The sequence below is a fragment of the Lichenostomus cassidix genome, chromosome 17 (assembly GCF_008360975.1).
Source record: "Lichenostomus cassidix isolate B80296 chromosome 17, HeHo_3.0, whole genome shotgun sequence".
Lineage (NCBI taxonomy): Eukaryota > Metazoa > Chordata > Aves > Passeriformes > Meliphagidae > Lichenostomus > Lichenostomus cassidix.
The window spans coordinates 3,318,387-3,336,740 of record NC_139497.1 but is presented as its reverse complement, the minus strand read 5'-3'; the positions used below and the strand labels follow the sequence as shown (position 1 = coordinate 3,336,740).

Sequence of the window (18,354 nt, the reverse complement as noted above, 5' to 3'; positions counted from 1 at the left end):
ACCCCACTCTAGGTCAGCGTGTGTGACTTGGGCTTCCCTCCTGCCAGCTGACCAGATGACTTGGCCATCAGGTACCCAAAAGTCACCTCCACACCCAGAGCACGTGGTCTCTGCAGGAGCACAAAGCATGCAAGCAATCTAATTTACAAAATAAAAAGGTAAATTCCAGGAATTCTTAAGGAGAACCACCACACTTCATGAGCTACATGAAGTAACACCACCTGAACTGTGCCCTGCCCACAAGTGTCCTGAACACCAGATACAAGGGAGTATAAGGAAGGCCTGGATTTTGAGCACTTTTTACCATCATTCTGCTCTAAGCTCATTTTCAAGGCAATCTAAAAGACCACACGTGTATCACAGCATCTGAGAGCTGAAGGGAATCAGGGCAGTTCTGAATGCTCTGTCCTGCTCCAGGATGTGCATGAGCCACATGGATATCCAGAGCAGGAATTCATGAATGCCATAACATGCACAGACACCAAATCATGAGCATGACCAAAGAGCCCCTAAATGAAAACTGCTGCAGCTCTGAGCATGGGGGCTGGGAAAAGTTGGCAGCTGAAACTTTCCAAAGGAGGGGGCAGGAAGAAATGGGCTGATTATTCATTATGAACACTTGGAAAAATGGACTCCATGCACTTTAAAGACTCCTTTTCAGCTAAATCATAATCTAAAAGCTCGGTTTTTAAAAGTATTTATACTTTAGTTTAAGACAAACTCCTGCAAGAAAAAAAAAAGCATTGGCTGCAGTATAAGACTTGGCAGAGCCACAAGGAACTGAACAGGGGTCTCCTAATGCAAAGTGTTCAGCAAACCCAGCAACAGATAGAGAGCACAACAGCAGAGCAGAGAGAAACTGGGGAGTGCAGGCAAAAAGGCAGAGACAAGAGAAGCCAGAGAGCAGAAACTCTCCAAACTAGCAAGGCACTCACCTCCCAGTGAATGGGCACAAGTTCAACATTGGAGTTGGATCCTCACTGCAAGTCCACTTTCAGGAGCACAATTATGAAGGGTGCATCAAAACTGCAGCCCAAAAGCAGTCTCAAATTACACCTTATCCTGCCTTATCTCACCTAGGCTGGGTGTAAGGCAGTTTCATCCCAAATTGTCGTGTTCATTATGCATCAGGCTGAGCAGGCAAAATAATTCACGTGGGAAACTGTCCCCAGAGATTTCACCACTATCAGCTTTCAACCTGGAACACACCAGTCACTCACACACCTACCTGTAGGTCTGCAGACTTGTGCTTGAAGAACCCCACTGCATCCTCCAAGGGATTAGGAAAGCAAACATATTTTGGGATCCCTAAAGCCTTCTTTATGCAAGGCAGTGAGTTTAGATAATGGTTTAGCCAAACAGGCACAAGCTGACTCAGTTTGAATAAGCCCCTTAGGAGGTACAGTGAAATCAAATCAGAACAATTTAAGCTCAAGTTACCAAAGCCAAAGTAAAAGCACTTCAACCGAGGAAAAGAGAGCTGTAATCTTTAAATTAAATTCTGAACTGATTTTGTCACGCAGTTTCATGCACAAGATGTAACAGGCTGCCTATTCTGAGACACCTTAACACCAGCTTTTCCATAAAATGCAAAGCTACAGCAGTAGCTCTTTACTTCCTCCTGCTCCCCAAGCTCAGGGGAGCATCCTAGATTCACCCAAAACCTGCTGACTGGCCTCTGTGGTCTTTTATGTTGCACCTCCAGTTACCCAATTAGTGCCTTGTTAACGAACACCTGCTGTGTATTTATTCCTGGCTGTTGCAGTACTTTTAACCTGTAATGCCCAGTGGTACCTGCATCCTTCTCACAAGCTTTGTGCACACACTTTGACAAGACAAATGTTATTTGTGCAAAACCAGAGTAGTTTTCAGGGATTTTAAACACTGGTACTTTTTGCTTCTCTGCTTGTGGAGTGTTGAGTGTTTTGAAAACAAGAGGGGATGGAAGCAGGAAAGGGAGAGATTTGTGGGACAAATGAGTTTTGTGAGGATGGGCCACACTCAGTGCCTTGTGTGACTGCACCCAACAGTATTTAGAAGAAATCAGGGACTGCTGGGAGCACCAATTTTTCTGATCTTTGCAATAGGCACTTACTGTAAGCCTCTGATTTTCACCTGTGCCTATTTCACCATCAAAACCACAGCTCCCCACTGCAAGGGGAGATTATGACTTGAATCACTCCAGTGCCAGGCAGAAGGGTGTTGAACACAAGGGGATAAATGCTCTTATTGCAACAGAGAGTCATCATTTCCAATGATCTTCTTCAGTGTAGTGGCAGGATTTCCTCGATTGAGTAAGTGTTATTCAGTAAGTTAAGGATGACAGGATTAGGGCAGAGGTTTGAAACAATAATTGCAGTTTGTTCTTCTGTAGTACCTTTCATCTGTGGAATTCACAACAATGCAATAATCCTCCTAACAGCTTTTGTAAGTAAGGAAATATTATGACTCCTGTTTTTCAGCTGAGGAAGCTGAGAGGGAATATGATGATGTGGAGAATCATGGGCAGAGTCAGAACTGGGACTCAACTCTTCTGACTCATTCTTTGTACTTCTGAGAGCCTGGACACACCAGTTGTGAGGCCACCCTGGCTCCTTGCTCCCGGGAATCTGTCAGTGCCTGCAGGGCTTTTGGGTCTTCAGTGTTCACTCTTCATCTGGAAAAGGGTGAGCAGAGACCCCAGACTGGGAAGCTAGGAGCCAGGATGTCCACCAGCCCCCAAAGGCACAGCACCGTGCTATTTGAAGGGAAGACAGGAAAAAATTGACCTCAAGACCTGTAGGAACTTTTAAGTGTTCATCTGCAAAGAGGAGTTTTGATTGTGACCTGAATGCTGGTCTGGAGACAGATGATATCCAGAGGAGGGTCCAGAGTGGATTCAAATAAAGTTCTTCCAGGCTGGAAGTTCTCAAACCAGTGAAACAGAGATTAATGACTTCCACTGTAATGGACAGGAAGGGCATGAAGAGCCCATAAAATATTCTGTCTGACTATGGTGTGTTTTACCAGGATGTATCAAGAAGCTTTACTTGGAGGAGCTGGAGACTGGGGTACAGTGGGCTAGGATTTATATGTATGGAAAGAAGCAGAGCAAAGGCCTAAACTATTGTGAGAGAGAAGAAAGGGACATGAACACAGAATTTGGGAATGGAAGACGACTGCCCAGCCAACATGGCTATGTATGTTTGGCCATAGTTAAAAATGTTTCTTTGGAAATTACCTGCATCTGAATGCTTTTGTTGGACATTCAGTGTGATGTGGAGACCCAGCACCTGCTGTGGACACAGTGGTTTGCACAGGTAAGCAAGGCTGTGAATAGTGTGTGCTACTGAGCTGGCAGTTTAAACCAACAGACACTGGAACATGCCAGACTTCAGCTGGCCAAAGCCCTAAAGGATTCCTCTGTGTTTCCTTACTTTTTTCCTTCTAGCCCCTCACAAAGACTGGAGAGAATGGCACAGAGATCCTCTAACCAAACAGTAACACTTTCAAACATCTTGATTTGTAAATGACAATGAGTAATAAATAGATTTCACTAAAACTGTTTCAGGGGTGTGAGTGAATTGTATTGAACTGTCCTTTCACTGTGGTTGCAGCCAAAGAACAAAGCTCCTGATTCACAGAAGTGCTGAGAACCTGCTGCTCCAGTTGAAGTGGCTGGGAGAGGCAGGCTGTCATCACGTCTGGCAGCCAGAGCCTGTGTGACTCAGGCTGGGGCTCTCAAATCAGCAGCCTCTCTGAATTGACTTGGCTGGGACTGGCATTGGGGGGAATTTGTGTTGAATGATATCTTATAGCACATTGCAGGTCTCCAGTGCTGTGGGAAGTCCTACCTGCTCTTCAAAATCATCTTTCTGAGCAGGTCTTTACTAACAGGGGTTTGATCCATGATCTTACAATGAAATGAGTTCTTCAGCTTCCATAGGCCCCTCATGCCTAGACTGAGTGTTGTACACATCCCTCCCAGAGCAGGATGAATCCAATCCTACCTGCTCTCCACTGGGCTGAGATTTCCTAGCTTTAAATGAACAAATGTTGGCAATGATGCAAGCAAGGCTCAGAGCATAGTGGGGGAGGTAGAAATATCATCCTGGAAAAGGTTCAGTGTTTGTTTTTAAATCCCAGAAGAAACATACAAATGTGATGTATCTGGGATTTAGGAAAAAAAAACAGAGCAGCATGTTAGGAACCACCCAAAAACAGCTCTGTGTCAGAGATCAGCTGCTCTTTAGAAGCCTCAAAGATGCAGCAGGTCTCTCCTGAGTTTTTCCTCCCTGTTTCTTGAGCAGAACGTAACACACAGCAAGTCTGTTCTGCACTTCCTCTGTCTGCTGAGGGGCCCAAGCAAATAAAAATGCGAGCTGAGATTGCTAATTGTGCCAAAACATAAACATGGGCTCACACAGTTTGTAAGCTCTGTGTCTGATTACTCACCACTACAAATGTAAGCACGAGCTGGTTTGCAGCAGGCAGGTCTAAAAGAGCAGGTCCAGTGTGTAGTGAAGTTCCTGGGAGCTTCTCTGCCAACAGGAATGTCCTTTGGATCAGATCTGCAGCGCTGGGTTAGCTCTGGTCTCGGTGCAACCTGTGACAAAATTATATATGTTGGTGACAGCAGGAGCCACGGCCTCAGCTCTGCCCCTGACACCCTGAAAGCCACCCAAAAGGGACCCCAGTAGCACTGGCAGCAGCCACTTCCTTCCAGTCTGAGCCACACATGGGCTTTTCTTTCCCTTTCATCATCATGGGAAGCTGCTCTCCCACAAACACCTCGGGCAGGTGTCTTTCCCAGTGCTCTTGGCACGTTCCCAAGTTCAGGCTGTTTGGAACCAAATGGAATGAAAGATTTTGTGAGGGAGAAGCCTGCCAAGCCCCACACTTTTCCAGAGAGGGAGTTTGGACAGATGTCACATCCTGCTGATCCCAGCTGTGGACGCCTGGCTGGGAGAGCAAGAAAGACCCTCACAGATGATTCATAACCATCAAATGAAATTTTATCCAATTTTTTCTCTTTGCAGAGCCCTGGGGATGTTCTGCAGTCCCAAAGAAATGCCCCTGTTTGTGCTGTTTCTCCAAGATTTATGCTGTCAGAAACCCAACCTGGCAAGGGTTCAGGTACTTGGCCAAATGGAGTTTATCATACTTTAAACTAGTTTAAAAAAAAATCCAGGACACTTAGAGGCTAAGGGGTTGTTAGGATTACACTCAATTTGTAGTGAAGGCTACAGTTTTCAGTTTCCAGAGAGTTACTATTCAGAGCAGATAAGGATTTTTACACATGCACATATATTTTATACATACTTATATTTCTATGTATTTTCCACATATATAGAAAAAAATCAGGCAAAAAATTCCCGAAGCAGACACTGTGAGGCAAAATACAAACTTATCTCCAACATGAAAGAAACAAAAACACCCTGCCACTAGAAAGTTCCATAAATAGCATCATACTGATGATCGGTGTGCTCCCATTTTATTTCATATTTATTTTTTAAAAGACTGGAAACTTCAAGCCAAAACCTTCTGCAAGAATCAGCACCAGGGACTTAACTGGATTTGTTTCCTAATATTGTTCTGGTGCCTGTGCAGCTCTTCTGTGTTTTACCTCCCTGAGTTTAGAAGGCAGGGCTAATTCTCCAGATTTCTGCTGCAGGATTCCAGGCTGGAGGAGAAGGGCCTTGGCTTCACTATACCACAGGTTTTTTTCATCTTTTCCTCTCTCAACTGCCACTAGAATTTTTGGAAGCTAAATATCTTCCTGTGTTAAAGGGCCAGTAAATGACACACGTCTCCTTTTCTTCCCTCTTAACTGAAAGCAGACTGCAACGTGTGGGTTCAGAAATAACCCACTGCTCTCCAGAAAAGTGCTTAAACACGTGTTTAACTGTAACTGGGCTGTTCGGCCTTAATGAATTAAACACTTTTCTGAGTCAGGGCTTTTTGTGTGACAATACACTGAGAAAAACCACCTTGCCTTAGATACCCTCTCACCCAGGCAAGGATTATGGTGTTAAATGGCTCAAGCATCAGCATTAGAGAATCACAGAATCATTTAGGTTGGAAAAGACCTCGGAGATCATCGAGTCCAACCTTTGATTGAGCATCACTTTGTCAACTAAATCATGGCACTGAGTGCCACATCCAGTCACTCCTTGAACACCCACGGGGATGGGGACTCTGCCACCTCCCTGGGCAGCTCCAATGTTTAATATTTCCTCCTGATCCAACGTTTAACAACACTTTCCATGGAGAAATTTCCTTTGATGTCCAGCCTGAACCTCCCCTGGTGGAGCTTGAGGATGACCTACCTGGCAGAAGAGCCCGACCCCACCTTACAGACAATATTATGGATATTATACATTCTACAGACATTATTATGGACATTATCACAGCTATTACTGCCTTGCGAATTGGCTCGCTCTCCTCACAGCCGCTTTTATCGGTGTGCATCCAACGGGGCCAGCTGCCGATGCACCCCAACGACCCTAACCCCTCCAGCGGGGCTCAACGGCCCCGGGGCGGCGGGAGCAGCGCCGAGACCACCCGATCCCGGTCCGTGTGTCCCTGCTTCCCACACGGGAACGCCACACCGGCCCGGATGCGGCCCACACCCCGCGGGCCGCACGGCAGGGCGCTGCCCACAGCGGGCGCTGGGAGGGATGGGAGGGGAAGCAGAGAAAGGAGGGAAAAGAAGGAAGGGAGGGGAAAGAAGGAGGGGAAGGGGCGGGCAGGACGCCACGGGGCTGGGCTCCGCCCGTGCGCGCACTCGCGCCGCTCTTTTGGCTCTCGGGCCGCGCCGTAGCGCTCCCGGGAGAGAGCGGCATTGTGCGGCCTCCGGCCCGCTCCGCGCAGGCGCCGGCCCGCATTCCCCGCCTGGCGGACCCGGACCCGCCGCCGCCACCGCCGCCGCGTCCCTCCCCTCCCCTCCCGCGGCCGCGCTCCTCCCTCGCCGCGGAGGAGGCGGCGGCCGCCGTCCCTCCCTTCCCCATCCCCATTCCCCGGTAAGTCACCGAGAGAGAGGGAGAAAGCGAGACGCGTCGGCTCCTCTCCGCTCTGCTCCTCCCGCACCGATCGCGGCTCTCCCGCACCGCCGTTGCTCCGCGCGCGGCGCCGCCGCCTCCCCTCACTCCCCTCAGGCAGCGCGCGCGGATCCCGCCCGCTCCCCCCCTCCTCCTCCCGGCCCCTCGGCGCGCTCCCGCCCGGCCCCCGCCCTGGGCCCCCCCAGCCGCGTGGGGACCCTCCGCTCACCTCACACCCCCTCCCCAAATCCGGGAGCTCCCCGCAGCCGTCCCCACATTCCAGAGCGAGGGAAGAGCCTGAGGGGTCCGGGGGGGGTGTTGTGGGTACCGCGTGCCGGAGGGCGGGGGATGCGCTGGGATGGAGCTCCCCCCCGGGGCATGGAGCTTCCGTCGGGCATGGAGCTCCCCTGGACATGGAGCTCCCCCCCGGGCATGGAGCTCCCCCGGCCCAGGGAATCGGGGCTGCGGTGGTTTGGCAGCGCGCTTCGAGCTCGCCCGAGTTGCCAGATTAGTTCCAGATGAAAAAGGAGCAGGATCCGCGTGAGGAAAGTTTAATGTCGTGTTGTGGCCCCCAGGCTGCCCGGGGAGGGCGTGGAGTGTCCCTCAGTGGAGAGAGTCAGGAGCAGGCTGGAGGCAATGCTGTGCCATGTGCTCTGGGATGACCCTGCTGGACCGCATGAGCTGCTGTGCTCCCTTCTGGGATTTTGGGATCTCCCCACACCGAGCACAGCCGGCAGGCAACTGGTAGTGCCCTGCTCTGCACCCTCTCGGCAAGGAGATGCTTGGAATGCCAGCGGATCCTGAGAGAAAATGCTCTCGTTTCCTAATGTGCTGCCACCAGCAAAAGGAGCTGCGATCTTGCAAATGCACTTAGGAGGCAGATCCTGGCAGTGTGAGCTGGGGGTGATTCTGTTGCTGAGCTGAAATGTGGCCGAGCTGCAGTGGAGATTTGTTCCACTCTGCAGCATCAGCCCCGATTACCGAATGCTGGCACTGCTCTCCATCAGGTCTTGTTACAGAGAGTGAGGCTGGAGAGGCTGATCCAAGGCTGCTGCCAGTCAGGGGGAAGTCTCGGGTGGAGGATGGCATGGTTTGATGCTCAGACCTTTTAGCAGGGAAATATGAGACCAAAATATTCGCATTCGGAGGTGAAAGAACTCTAGTTGGGTCTTGGCTTTGCAAGTGCCTGGGGTTTTTTGTGTTCCTTATGATCTTGGGTTCTCTGCCTTAATAAAATAAAAAGGCCTTGGATTGTTCCTTCCATCTTCCTTACAAACTGCTGTATTTACTTTACTAAGTACTTGTTAGAAGTGTTTTGGGGTCTGTGATAGGAAAACCCTGCCACACCCCAAAGCCATTGTGCTGTATTTCTGTGCACAGTGGGAAAAAGCTTTCCAAGAACGAATCAAAGGCCATGCCTTGAGTTCTGGGTCGTGCACATAAGTAGGTCTGAAGGCCTCAAATACTGCTGTGTTGCTCAACAGATATTAAATAGGGGTTTTCACAGTGGTTTCTGGCAACCTGCACTTCAACCAGTCTCACTCTTGTGCACGCTGAGAATCTTTTTTGACAGCTAATGAGAATATTTTGTTTTTCTTCCAGGTTTTCCTTTCAGCGCGGTTCTCCTCTCGGTGGCAAGAGCTGCCTTTTGAAGCAGCACATTCATTCTCCCCTTCAAGCACCCATAAGTCTCATTTGCCAGCTCCACAACCATGGCAACAGAAGAAAAGAAGCCAGATGCAGAATCCACCAAAACACAATCTACTCCTTCCTCCTCGACCAATCAGAGCAAGGTGTGTGTGTGTGTGGCTCCAAAAAATATCCCTGTAAAAACACCTGGAACTACCTGAACACTCAGCAGCCAGACCAGAATCAGGGATTTGAATCCTCACATAGATAAGTTCTCACTAGTGAAATACTTCTTGTCATTTTGAGCATGATGGAAGCTGTTTGTTTGTATCCTTGGAATTCCTGGAGGTGATTGGAGAATTGGTGAAATCTCTAGTTGTGGAGTGGGGAAACAGTTATTCAGGTTCTTTGAAGCCTGAAGATGCTCGAAGGAGGTGTTATTGTCTAACCATGAAGCCTTTTCAAAGGGCTGAAAAGGGTAAAAGTGGGATTTTAGGGGCATGGAGGAATTGGCCTGTGGTTTAATTCATGACCAGGGTGAAAATGCAAACACTGAAAAGCACTGCACAGATCAATATCTAGAGTGTTACTTGGAAATGCCAAGCACTTTGTGGCTAGGCTTTTGGATTATTCTCACCTATTTGTTCCTGGTTTGGATGAAATTCATCTTAAGGGTGACTCAGGCCCCAGACTGAAAGGGTGTTGGATTTATTTGGTTGTTTTTTGAATTTGGAGGGGACTGGGAATGTAAATGCTGGAATCTCTGTGACATCCACGTGGTCCATTGCTGTGTACCGATCAGAGCTGGCCACTGAGGTACTAAATTTGGAATTTAACTCATTCATGCATGTTTGTGTTACAGCCTGCCCCAGTAAAGCCAAACTATGCTCTCAAGTTCACATTAGCAGGACACACAAAGGCAGTGTCATCAGTCAAGTTCAGCCCTAACGGAGAGTGGCTCGCCAGCTCCTGTAAGTATTGCTTGATTTACCTCATCTCAAACACAAATGTGGGCCTTGGAGAAGGGCCTGGCTGCAGTGCTACCTCTGTCAGGGAGAGAGGGATGTCATGTCATGGTTTTTCTTAAAAGAATGATACCAAATTTGAGATAATTTAAGTTCTGTTACTTTGAGCACTGGGTTTTTGCATTGCCAGAACCCTCACCTGTTCAGCTTTCTGTACTGAGCAAATGGGCAAAAACCAACCGAGGGTTCTTTCCTGTGCAGAGGAAACCCTTGTGCTTTTCTGTATCACTAAAAGCTTAAGCTTTTAAATTAAATTTTGTGTACACTATGTGCAGGCAAAGCTTTCCTCTGGGAAATAAGGAAAGTGCTCATGGGCTGCAGAGTCTGACACACAGGACTGGCCAGTGCTCTGTCCTGTGTGCCTGTGGGGGTTGTTATTCAGAGGCTTTGATTACCCCAGTGAAGTGCAGAAGGTTATTATAAATAATCTTCCACTTCTTGCTCTCTTAAGTGATAGAGCAAGTCCCCTTCCTGTCAGCTTTGGTATTTCATAAGGGTTTATTTGGTGTTTGACATTGCTTGACAGCTTTCCCTTGAAAATGTGTTTCTGTGACTGTCAGTGACTCAGACAGGATCCATGTATAAGGAAAGGGCAGTTGGAAATAGTTGAATATAATGGTGAGGGTCACTGGAACATCCTCCAGACATGGGAATGGCTTGGGCCTTAACTGCAAACAGCAGGATCAGTGCAGTGTGTCACATAAATAATTCTTATAGTGTCCCTGTTAGAGTCCCCCTTCCCCTCTCCCCTGAACATATTTTCCAAACTGTATATCTGGCAAACACCAACTTTTTTCTCTGCCTTGTTTTGCGAGTTACCATGGATAACATGTTTGGGTTTCTGCAGGCTTTCATTCACTGCAGCTTGTGGTGTAATTATTGTTCTTTTTGGGGCAAAAGCCTTTCAAGCATTCCCATGGACCAGCACTGCTTTTACCACTGGCAATCTAAAACAAAAGTAGAAACCCAAGTTGTCATGAGGGAAACTAAAGCTGCTGGAGACTCTCTGCATTCCAGGCAGCTTATGTAACCTCAGCTGCTGCAGAGTGCTGTGTAGGAAGCTGTTCTTTACCAATTCCATATCACCTTCTTCCCTGGGGTCTCCTTGGGGAGGGAGAACTGCCCAGGGTCTGCAGAGATGGGGTTAACTTATTTCCTTCCACCTGGAAGGGACAGCTCTGTTAGTGCTCTTAATTAATCTCTGAACTGGCATGTTCTTTTCCAGCTGCTGACAAACTCATTAAAATCTGGGGAGCTTATGATGGCAAGTTTGAAAAAACAATATCTGGTCATAAGCTGGTAAGTATAGGTGATTACTGCATGAATTCACCTGTGAGGAATGTTGCTTTCTTTTCCTCATTCACAAATTTCCATTCTTGCTTAGTTTTACTTGTGCAAAAGGTTTGTTCTTCAGTCTTACTTTGTAGTTCTTTGTTTCATAGTCCTGTGCAGCAGCCTGGAATTGCTGGAGTAATATTGGGTCAGGCTGGGAATATGGCTGGAGTGCAGGCTGATCATAGAATATCTGCATTCCCACTGCCCAGCCAGCTTCTTGTGTCCCTGCAGTTCAGGAGAACCCACCTCAAGACACAAGGCAGAGCATTCTTGAGTGAAAATCCCTGTGAATTCTAACACTGTGTCCTGTTCCATCTTTCCTTTGTATAAGGAACAAAACACTTGCCTTTTAAGGAGATTGAATTTTTCTTGTGGGTTTGCCTACATAAACACAACACTTACTCATTCTGCGAAGTTCTAAAGAAAACACAAACTCCCAAACCCTTTGGTTTTCCTTTTTTTTTAAAGTTCTTTATGTGCTGAAGTTTCATGAGCAAAAATGAAGATTTATCAAAAGAAAAACCACTGGAATCTTCTCCAGCCTTGGGGGACTTGGACTGTAAAGAGCAGCCATTTGTCATGAAGAGAAGCCACTTACTCAGATTAATTTATTAGCATTCTGTTTAGGAATTCCAACAAAGGGTTTTGGTGGCCACAGTAAGAGCTGTGTGAACAAGCCAGTGATGTTCTCAGAGTATGTGGCTCAGCTGAAAATGAACATGTGCCAGAGGAGCTCTTAACCCAGTGAAATCACTGAATTCCTGACTCTCAGTGCTGAATTTTCATTCAAGCTTCAGCTGGGAATGTAATCTGCACTCTGTGTTTTCTACTTTTCTGTGTGGCTGAACAAACAGAGCTGAGAAGAGAATTGTTTTCCTTTGTTTTAGGGAATCTCTGATGTTGCTTGGTCATCAGATTCCAACCTCCTTGTCTCTGCTTCCGATGACAAAACTCTCAAAATATGGGATGTAAGCTCGGTAAGGGTGAGAAATTATAAATTTACCTTCATTTTCTCCAACATTGGCTTCTTAACTCGTGTTCCTGCTTCTCACAAGCTGGTGAATGGGCTGTGAGGATGAATGAGTTGAGCTGTCTGCTCTTGGAAAGAGAGGGATGCTTGTGGATACCACGAGGAGCTTGTTGTCCTCTGAGAGAGAGCACTACAGCTTTATGATGGAGGTATTACCACAGCAAAAAGCCTCTCAGATGAAACCTTTTTGTAACTTCTTATCATAGCTACACTTATTTCTGCTTTCCCCCCCTTTCTGTAGTGACAGAGAGAACTGGATAATTTGGTTTTGATTAGGAATGTTAAACCTTTTGGATCCTCCTGAGTTGCCCAAAGGATTTGCACCTTGTCTGCAACCCTTGAGGTTGTTTTATGTTGTTTTTTTCTTTGCTGTTCTGTTGCAGCTGGCCCTCTGCCCATCTAAATCTGGGGCTAGAGATGGTTTCTTTCTGTGCTGCACAGTGATTAACCTTAATGTGGTCTCTCTGGATGCCTTTGTGTTGCTGGGTGATGCTGTGTGTTTAACTCTGCTGAATTTTATTTCAGGGTAAGTGCTTAAAGACATTGAAAGGGCACAGTAACTACGTTTTCTGCTGCAATTTCAACCCTCAGTCAAACCTCATCGTTTCTGGCTCAGTGAGTGATTTTTTATGATATTTTTTTTCCTTTGTGGGAAGCAAGTACTGCACACTCTGTCACTTGTCACCAAAGGGACAGACAGGTTCTTTAGGGATCCTTGGCAGAATGATGATGGCATTAAATCATAGTTACAATTACAGCTTTATTTTCTTAACAGATTATTATGATTAGTGGAGCACACTTAATTTGTGATTAGAATGGCACAGGATTTCTGCAAGCAGGATTGATGAAGTACAATTCATAAGTAGTGAATACAGAGTTTATAATACAACTTACAGTTTCTAATCACCTAAATTCTAACTTATCTAAAGGATGACTTCTAATCACCTCTCCCTGGGCAGATTGGGTCAGAGCTCAACATGCAGGTTTCCTATATGAGGAGGAATTCCCAGGAAACTGGGAGATGTTCCCAGTTGTGCTCTGTGCTCTGTTTTGAGGCTTTGTGACCCAGCTGGGACAAAACTCATGCTGTAGCCAGGTTGTACCACCCTGAATGCCTCAAACAGGTTCTTCACTAAATCCCTTGTGCTTCTCTTCCCTCTGCAGTTTGATGAAAGCGTCAGGATATGGGATGTGAAAACAGGGAAGTGCCTCAAGACGTTGCCTGCTCACTCCGACCCAGTGTCAGCTGTAAGTCCCTCCTGATCAGTGAGCACACTAAAAATGCTTATTTGGTTTAGCAGAGCTGCTCTCCTGCCCCTGTAGAGGAGTGAGTTTGTGCTCTGTGACCAAACCCTTACCCAGTGTCCAGGCTGGGCTGTTGTTGTTGCCAGTGGGAATGAAAGGAATTATTTTTTTCTCCAACATCAATGTGGATTTTGGTGCTGGCTGTAAATGTGAATAGTGCAGTGTGCCAGTCATGCCTGAATGTCGTTCTGGGACACAGATTTGTGTGACTTGATGCTCAGAGAACAACCTATATTTCTTTTGCTTTCGTGTTGTTCCAAGCCATTGCTGAAATCCAGAGTAGGGTTGTTCCATAGAACACTCTTGTTTTACAGCTCAGTCGTTTAATAGGAGAAGTGAGCTTGGAATACAGCGATATCCATTGGAATTAAGGAAAATCAGGAAGTGTTCAACTCTTAGTGGTTTTGAAATGAAGACAACTGAATAAAAATTGAGCCTCAGATATGCTGAACCATGGCTGCTGCCATGTGTGGAAGATATTTCAGACTTACAAATGTCCCTTAGTACTCATAATCCTTTAAAATAGCAATAAATTGTTATTAAAACATATAAGTGGCTATGTGAGAGGTTCTATTCCATGTCCTTAAAATAATAAGGTTCTATCCCAGGTTTGATTCTGCTAATGCTGTCTGAACAGTGTCTCTGTGGCCATGAGTCCTTGGCTTCTGAAGAAACTTGTATTCCACATCAGAAATGGAAAATAAGGACTTCCAGTGGAGCTTAAATATTTGAACTTTATGTCAATCAGTAAAGTTACTCGTTTTAATAATGAATAATTAATATTACAGGTGCATTTTAATCGGGATGGATCCCTGATAGTGTCAAGTAGCTATGATGGACTCTGGTAAGTGGTTATTTCTTGTCTGCATCACTCTTCAAACCTTCTGCATTTTAAAAGAAAGACTTTAAAAAATAAACCAACAGAAAACCTTGTATTTGTAGTGTTAAAATTGTAACAAAGGCTTCAAACCCAGTAATAATGATTTTTGTGTGTTTTTAACAGTCGAATCTGGGATACAGCATCAGGCCAGTGCTTGAAAACCCTGATTGGTAAGTAGAAATATTCCTTGTCTGAGCTCTATTTTTCACACAGATTTCCTGTGTTTCAGTGAAACTATTAAAAACAAATTAATGTCAAAAGCAATCCCCTGTCAGTGAGCCAATACAGCTGTGCACTCTGTAACACTGCTTTTAATCTTGCTGTAGATGATGATAACCCTCCAGTGTCTTTTGTGAAGTTCTCACCAAATGGCAAATACATATTAGCTGCAACTTTGGACAAGTAAGTATTAAAAAAAAAAGGAGAAAAACCCACAGATTGGAAATTTGGGGTATCAGATGATGCTTTATTTTGCTATTTGGCTGCCATAGTAATGATAATACATGACTTTGTTATATAGAGTGTTTTTTATGGAGGAGAATATGAATGGCATGGCAGTAAAATTGATATTTTGGAGTTAACTAACCCTGCATTCCAAAGCCAGGCTAAAATGATCCATGCAGATTTTCAGAACTCTGGTATGGGGAAACCTTTTTTCTGCTGCTAGAAAATCTTCAGATAAAAAAGAAACACACCCAAGAACAAAAATCTTTTTTTTCTTTCCAGCACTCTTAAACTTTGGGACTACAGCAAAGGAAAGGTAATTCTCTCTCTATACATAAGTACACTTCACTAAGCTTAGAGGAAAACCTGGATTTTACATGTGATTTTTAAACTTGTTGTTAGTTTTGTGTTCTGGGGCAGAGCTGCCCTCTGCATCCTCTAGATCAGTTGGCAGGGTGAGAAACACAGATCTGTTTAGTCTTTGTTTCTTAGAGAGTTTGTCCTTGGCTGAGAAAACTCCCTCCCAGCTGTATTAATATCTTGTGGTTCTTCCCTTCCAGTGCCTGAAGACGTACACAGGACACAAAAATGAGAAGTACTGCATATTTGCCAATTTCTCTGTCACTGGTGGAAAGGTTGGTGTGGATTTGATCATTTATTTTTACCAGTGTTCAGTTTTTACTGCTTCTCACTGTAGGTAAAAGAGGATTTTGGGGCTGGAAACCTCCTTTGGTGGGTGCTGGTCCACAGGTTTCTGTGTCTCTCCACTGTCCCATTGCAGATTTTCTGACTTCTCCTCCTCCTCCCTTTCACATAACAATTAAATATTTACTGAATGATAGCACTCAGATATGGATCAGAAAGATCCAGATGACTGTGTTTTCTCTCTGCCCCTCCAGTGGATCGTGTCTGGTTCAGAAGACAACCTGGTTTATATTTGGAACCTTCAGACAAAAGAGATTGTACAGAAACTACAGGGACACACAGGTGAGGGAGAGAATTCTGTTTTTATTGATCCAATATCCCTCATATCAGGCTAAGTGAGGGCTTAGCCTGAGCATTTTCTCTCTGATGTTCAATTTTGACTGTCAGACCCATAAATTCTCGACTGGCTGAAGCTTAATTGAGCCCTGGGAGTTTGCTCCTTTTTATGAAGGGTTTTTATGGGCATTGAAAATGTTTTATTCTTAAACTGTGAGAACTTTGACATCAGCTTGCAAAAGGAGATTTCCCTGAGCACAGAACTGGTCAAGATATTAAAATGTCTCATAACATTAGTGGCTTTGAATGGCCTATTAACACCTTGCAGAGCTGCAGCTCCAAAGGATGAGGATTGATGTGGACTGGAAATGTCTGTGCAGTGCCTGGTCTTGAGCCATGAGATGTCACCTGATGGCTCCTCCAGGCTGAGTCCTACAAAAGAGCAGAGCTTTAACTGCAACCTCAGTGTGCTCAGTCCTTTGCTTTGGGCTCTATCCAGTGATTTGGGCTGGATTCCATTGATTTGGAGTGTAAGAGGGCAGAGGCAGAAGATCTTTATTTTCAAACTAGAGCAATGACTAAGCATTAGCCTAAGCATTGACTAGGGAGTTGGAAACAAGACAGAAAACTGACCTGGGTTTTGATTCAGCTGTGTCTGATGTGATCTGATAAAAGTAAAAACTGGAATCTAGAGAGTTTCAAGATCTCTCATATTTTGAAACCTGTCAAACACTTTCCCACTGCCCTCAATTCTTTCCTGCTCATGTTTCCTTTCACAGAGGAGCAACACTTGTGAAATATTTACAAATAACACATTTAATTCTGCTGCAAGGAAACAATAACTTGGCTTTGCTGTTTTAAAGCCCAGTATAGCAACACGTGCTGATTTTCAGAAATGCCTGCTATGAACCAGATCTAAATAATTCTATTTTTCTGTCTTTCTGCTCAGATGTTGTCATCTCCACAGCCTGTCACCCAACAGAAAACATCATCGCATCAGCGGCACTAGAAAACGACAAAACAATTAAACTGTGGAAGAGTGACTGTTAAACGTTCCAAGATTGTTTTAGAGACTGTCAGGGAAAAAAAAAAAAACAACAGTTTTTAAAAAAAATTATTAAAAAAAAAAACACCCATAAATCCAGTTTGGCAGGAAACCTGAAGAATATTTGATAAAAGTGGTTTCTGTTAGTCCTGGCCCAAAGAAAACATCTTAGCTCTGCTAGAGCTGGGCAACGTGGTGGAAAAAAAAAAAAAAAAAAAGATGCAGTGTCTCCTTTTCCTGCCTGATGTTTTGGCAGACAAATGGATCATTCTGACATCGGGTCAGAAGTCTTGGACACCCCAAAGATACTGTATTTTCTGATGGCATTGCTTCTGGGCACTGTTGCTGCTTAAGGAGGAGCTGCCAGTCTACTTTGTACCAGTAAGTTAAGTCACAAGCCTAGAGATGTGTGGAATTTTTTTTTTAAATGTCTAATTTTTTTTTTTTTTTAACTTTTTATTTTTTTTTCCCAGAATGTAGGTTCTAGTCTCTTGGGAAGTTTCTGTATTGTTTTAAATAGGAGTGCTGCATCTTTAAGGGTGCTTCATTTTAAACACTCAGTTCAAACTTTGTGACCAAATAAAAACCATGCAGTTCCAGATTTCCCTCTTCCTGCCCCTGACTTGACTCCTGTGGTGGAATCTCTTACCTTCTGTATAGTTGCTTACCTCTTGTTACGTGTGTTTAATAGATGCTGTTCTAGAGCAAAGTTACAGTTCTTCTGTTAACCATTAAAATGAATTCTGCTTGTAGTTGTTCTCAGCATATTTTAATTTTTTTTTTGTTTTTTGCCTTTTCTGGTTATAAGGCCAACTCACAGAACACTGTAAAGTTATTTCAATGTAAAAAGAAACAAACCCAGACTTTTTGTATCTTGGCAATCCATGGTATGAATCTGTATTGCAAATGGCATGACTCTGTATCTATCTCAGCATTGGTATTTCTTTCCCTTTTTGTCATATCCATGTGGTATTTACACATGCAGAAAAATACCATATGCCATAATAAAAAGGTGGGATTTTATGTGTATGTTTGTGGTAAGAGTGTGCTCATGTGAAGTGTCTGTGTCCATGGAAGCTTCCCTTAAAAACAATTCTAGGGGGAAATTTTAATTTCTGCATCAGCTCCGGTGAGGGAGGATGAAGAGCACCAGTGTGGAACAGCTTTCCATCACTTGTGGAGAAAAAAGAGAAACTCAAGTCAAAATTTATTTAATGAAGTTAGAAGGACTGAGCTGAAGGTGTCCTCAGCAGAGACAGCATTGGTACAAACCCTGCCAGAGAGCTTTAGCCAAGGGAAAGGATTCCTGCTGCCCTCTCCTTGCAGGATGGGCAAGGAGCCAGGATTTACCTTGTGCTGGTAAGAAATGTGTGGAGGCACAAGTTTTATAGCACTCAAAGGGTTCTGCTGGAAGGGGGTGGTTTGCTCCTGGTGAAGCAAAAACTCATTTTTTTGGTATTGACCTCTCGTGTGCTTGGTAATAACAGAAAATCAATTACACTCCAGACCTCTGGAGTGCTGCTCTGAGGCTGCCTCGCTTTGAAACCCTTGGAGAAAAAGAGCTGCAAGACATGAGGCATAGGTTTTCTTTTTGAAAATATAAAAATAGAGTTCATGTTGAGCTGCTAAAGTGGCTATTAATAATATCACTGCCTTTGGAG

At 45.0% G+C, this 18,354-nt stretch overlaps 2 protein-coding genes across 6 annotated transcripts in view; one reads left to right on the top strand and one right to left on the bottom strand.

The window, feature by feature from the left end:
- BRD3 (bromodomain containing 3) overlaps positions 1-6,329 on the bottom strand; it is a 41,541-nt gene extending 35,212 nt beyond the window's left edge. Inside the window, exons 1-3 of one of the 4 annotated variants that reach the window (XM_085076868.1) lie at positions 6,309-6,329; positions 4,435-4,585; positions 936-1,026 (exon numbers count right to left, since the gene is read on the bottom strand). The gene's annotated coding sequence lies outside the window, so the exon portion shown is untranslated. Of the gene's footprint in view, positions 1-935; positions 1,027-1,228; positions 1,650-4,434; positions 4,586-6,308 lie in introns of those variants that run through there. The other 3 variants (XM_085076867.1, XM_085076869.1, XM_085076870.1) reach the window with 3 other exon arrangements.
- Positions 6,330-6,467: 138 nt separating this feature from the next.
- WDR5 (WD repeat domain 5) lies at positions 6,468-17,722 on the top strand. Of its 2 annotated transcripts, none has more exons than XM_085076872.1 (14): positions 6,468-6,552; positions 8,622-8,812; positions 9,511-9,619; positions 10,899-10,972; positions 11,896-11,985; positions 12,564-12,653; positions 13,203-13,286; positions 14,132-14,187; positions 14,347-14,393; positions 14,550-14,625; positions 14,950-14,983; positions 15,228-15,302; positions 15,567-15,654; positions 16,598-17,722. In XM_085076872.1, the coding sequence occupies exons 2-14, from the start codon at positions 8,732-8,734 to the stop codon at positions 16,696-16,698; spliced, it is 1,005 nt and encodes a 334-aa protein (XP_084932998.1). In that variant the 5' UTR covers positions 6,468-6,552; positions 8,622-8,731; the 3' UTR covers positions 16,699-17,722. The 2 variants fall into 2 exon arrangements, with proteins under 2 accessions (XP_084932998.1, XP_084932997.1); XM_085076871.1 differs by lacking the exon at positions 6,468-6,552 and adding an exon at positions 6,827-7,001.
- The last annotated feature ends 632 nt before the right edge of the window (positions 17,723-18,354 follow it).

Coding starts and splice junctions, on each gene's coding strand:
- WDR5 (XM_085076872.1), top strand. CDS start 8,732: ATGGCAACAGAAGAAAAGAAGCCAGATGCAGAATCCACCAAAACACAA. Junction 8,813..9,510: donor CCTCGACCAATCAGAGCAAG/GTGTGTGTGTGT, acceptor TTTGTGTTACAG/CCTGCCCCAGTAAAGCCAAA. Junction 12,654..13,202: donor ACCTCATCGTTTCTGGCTCA/GTGAGTGATTTT, acceptor TTCCCTCTGCAG/TTTGATGAAAGCGTCAGGAT.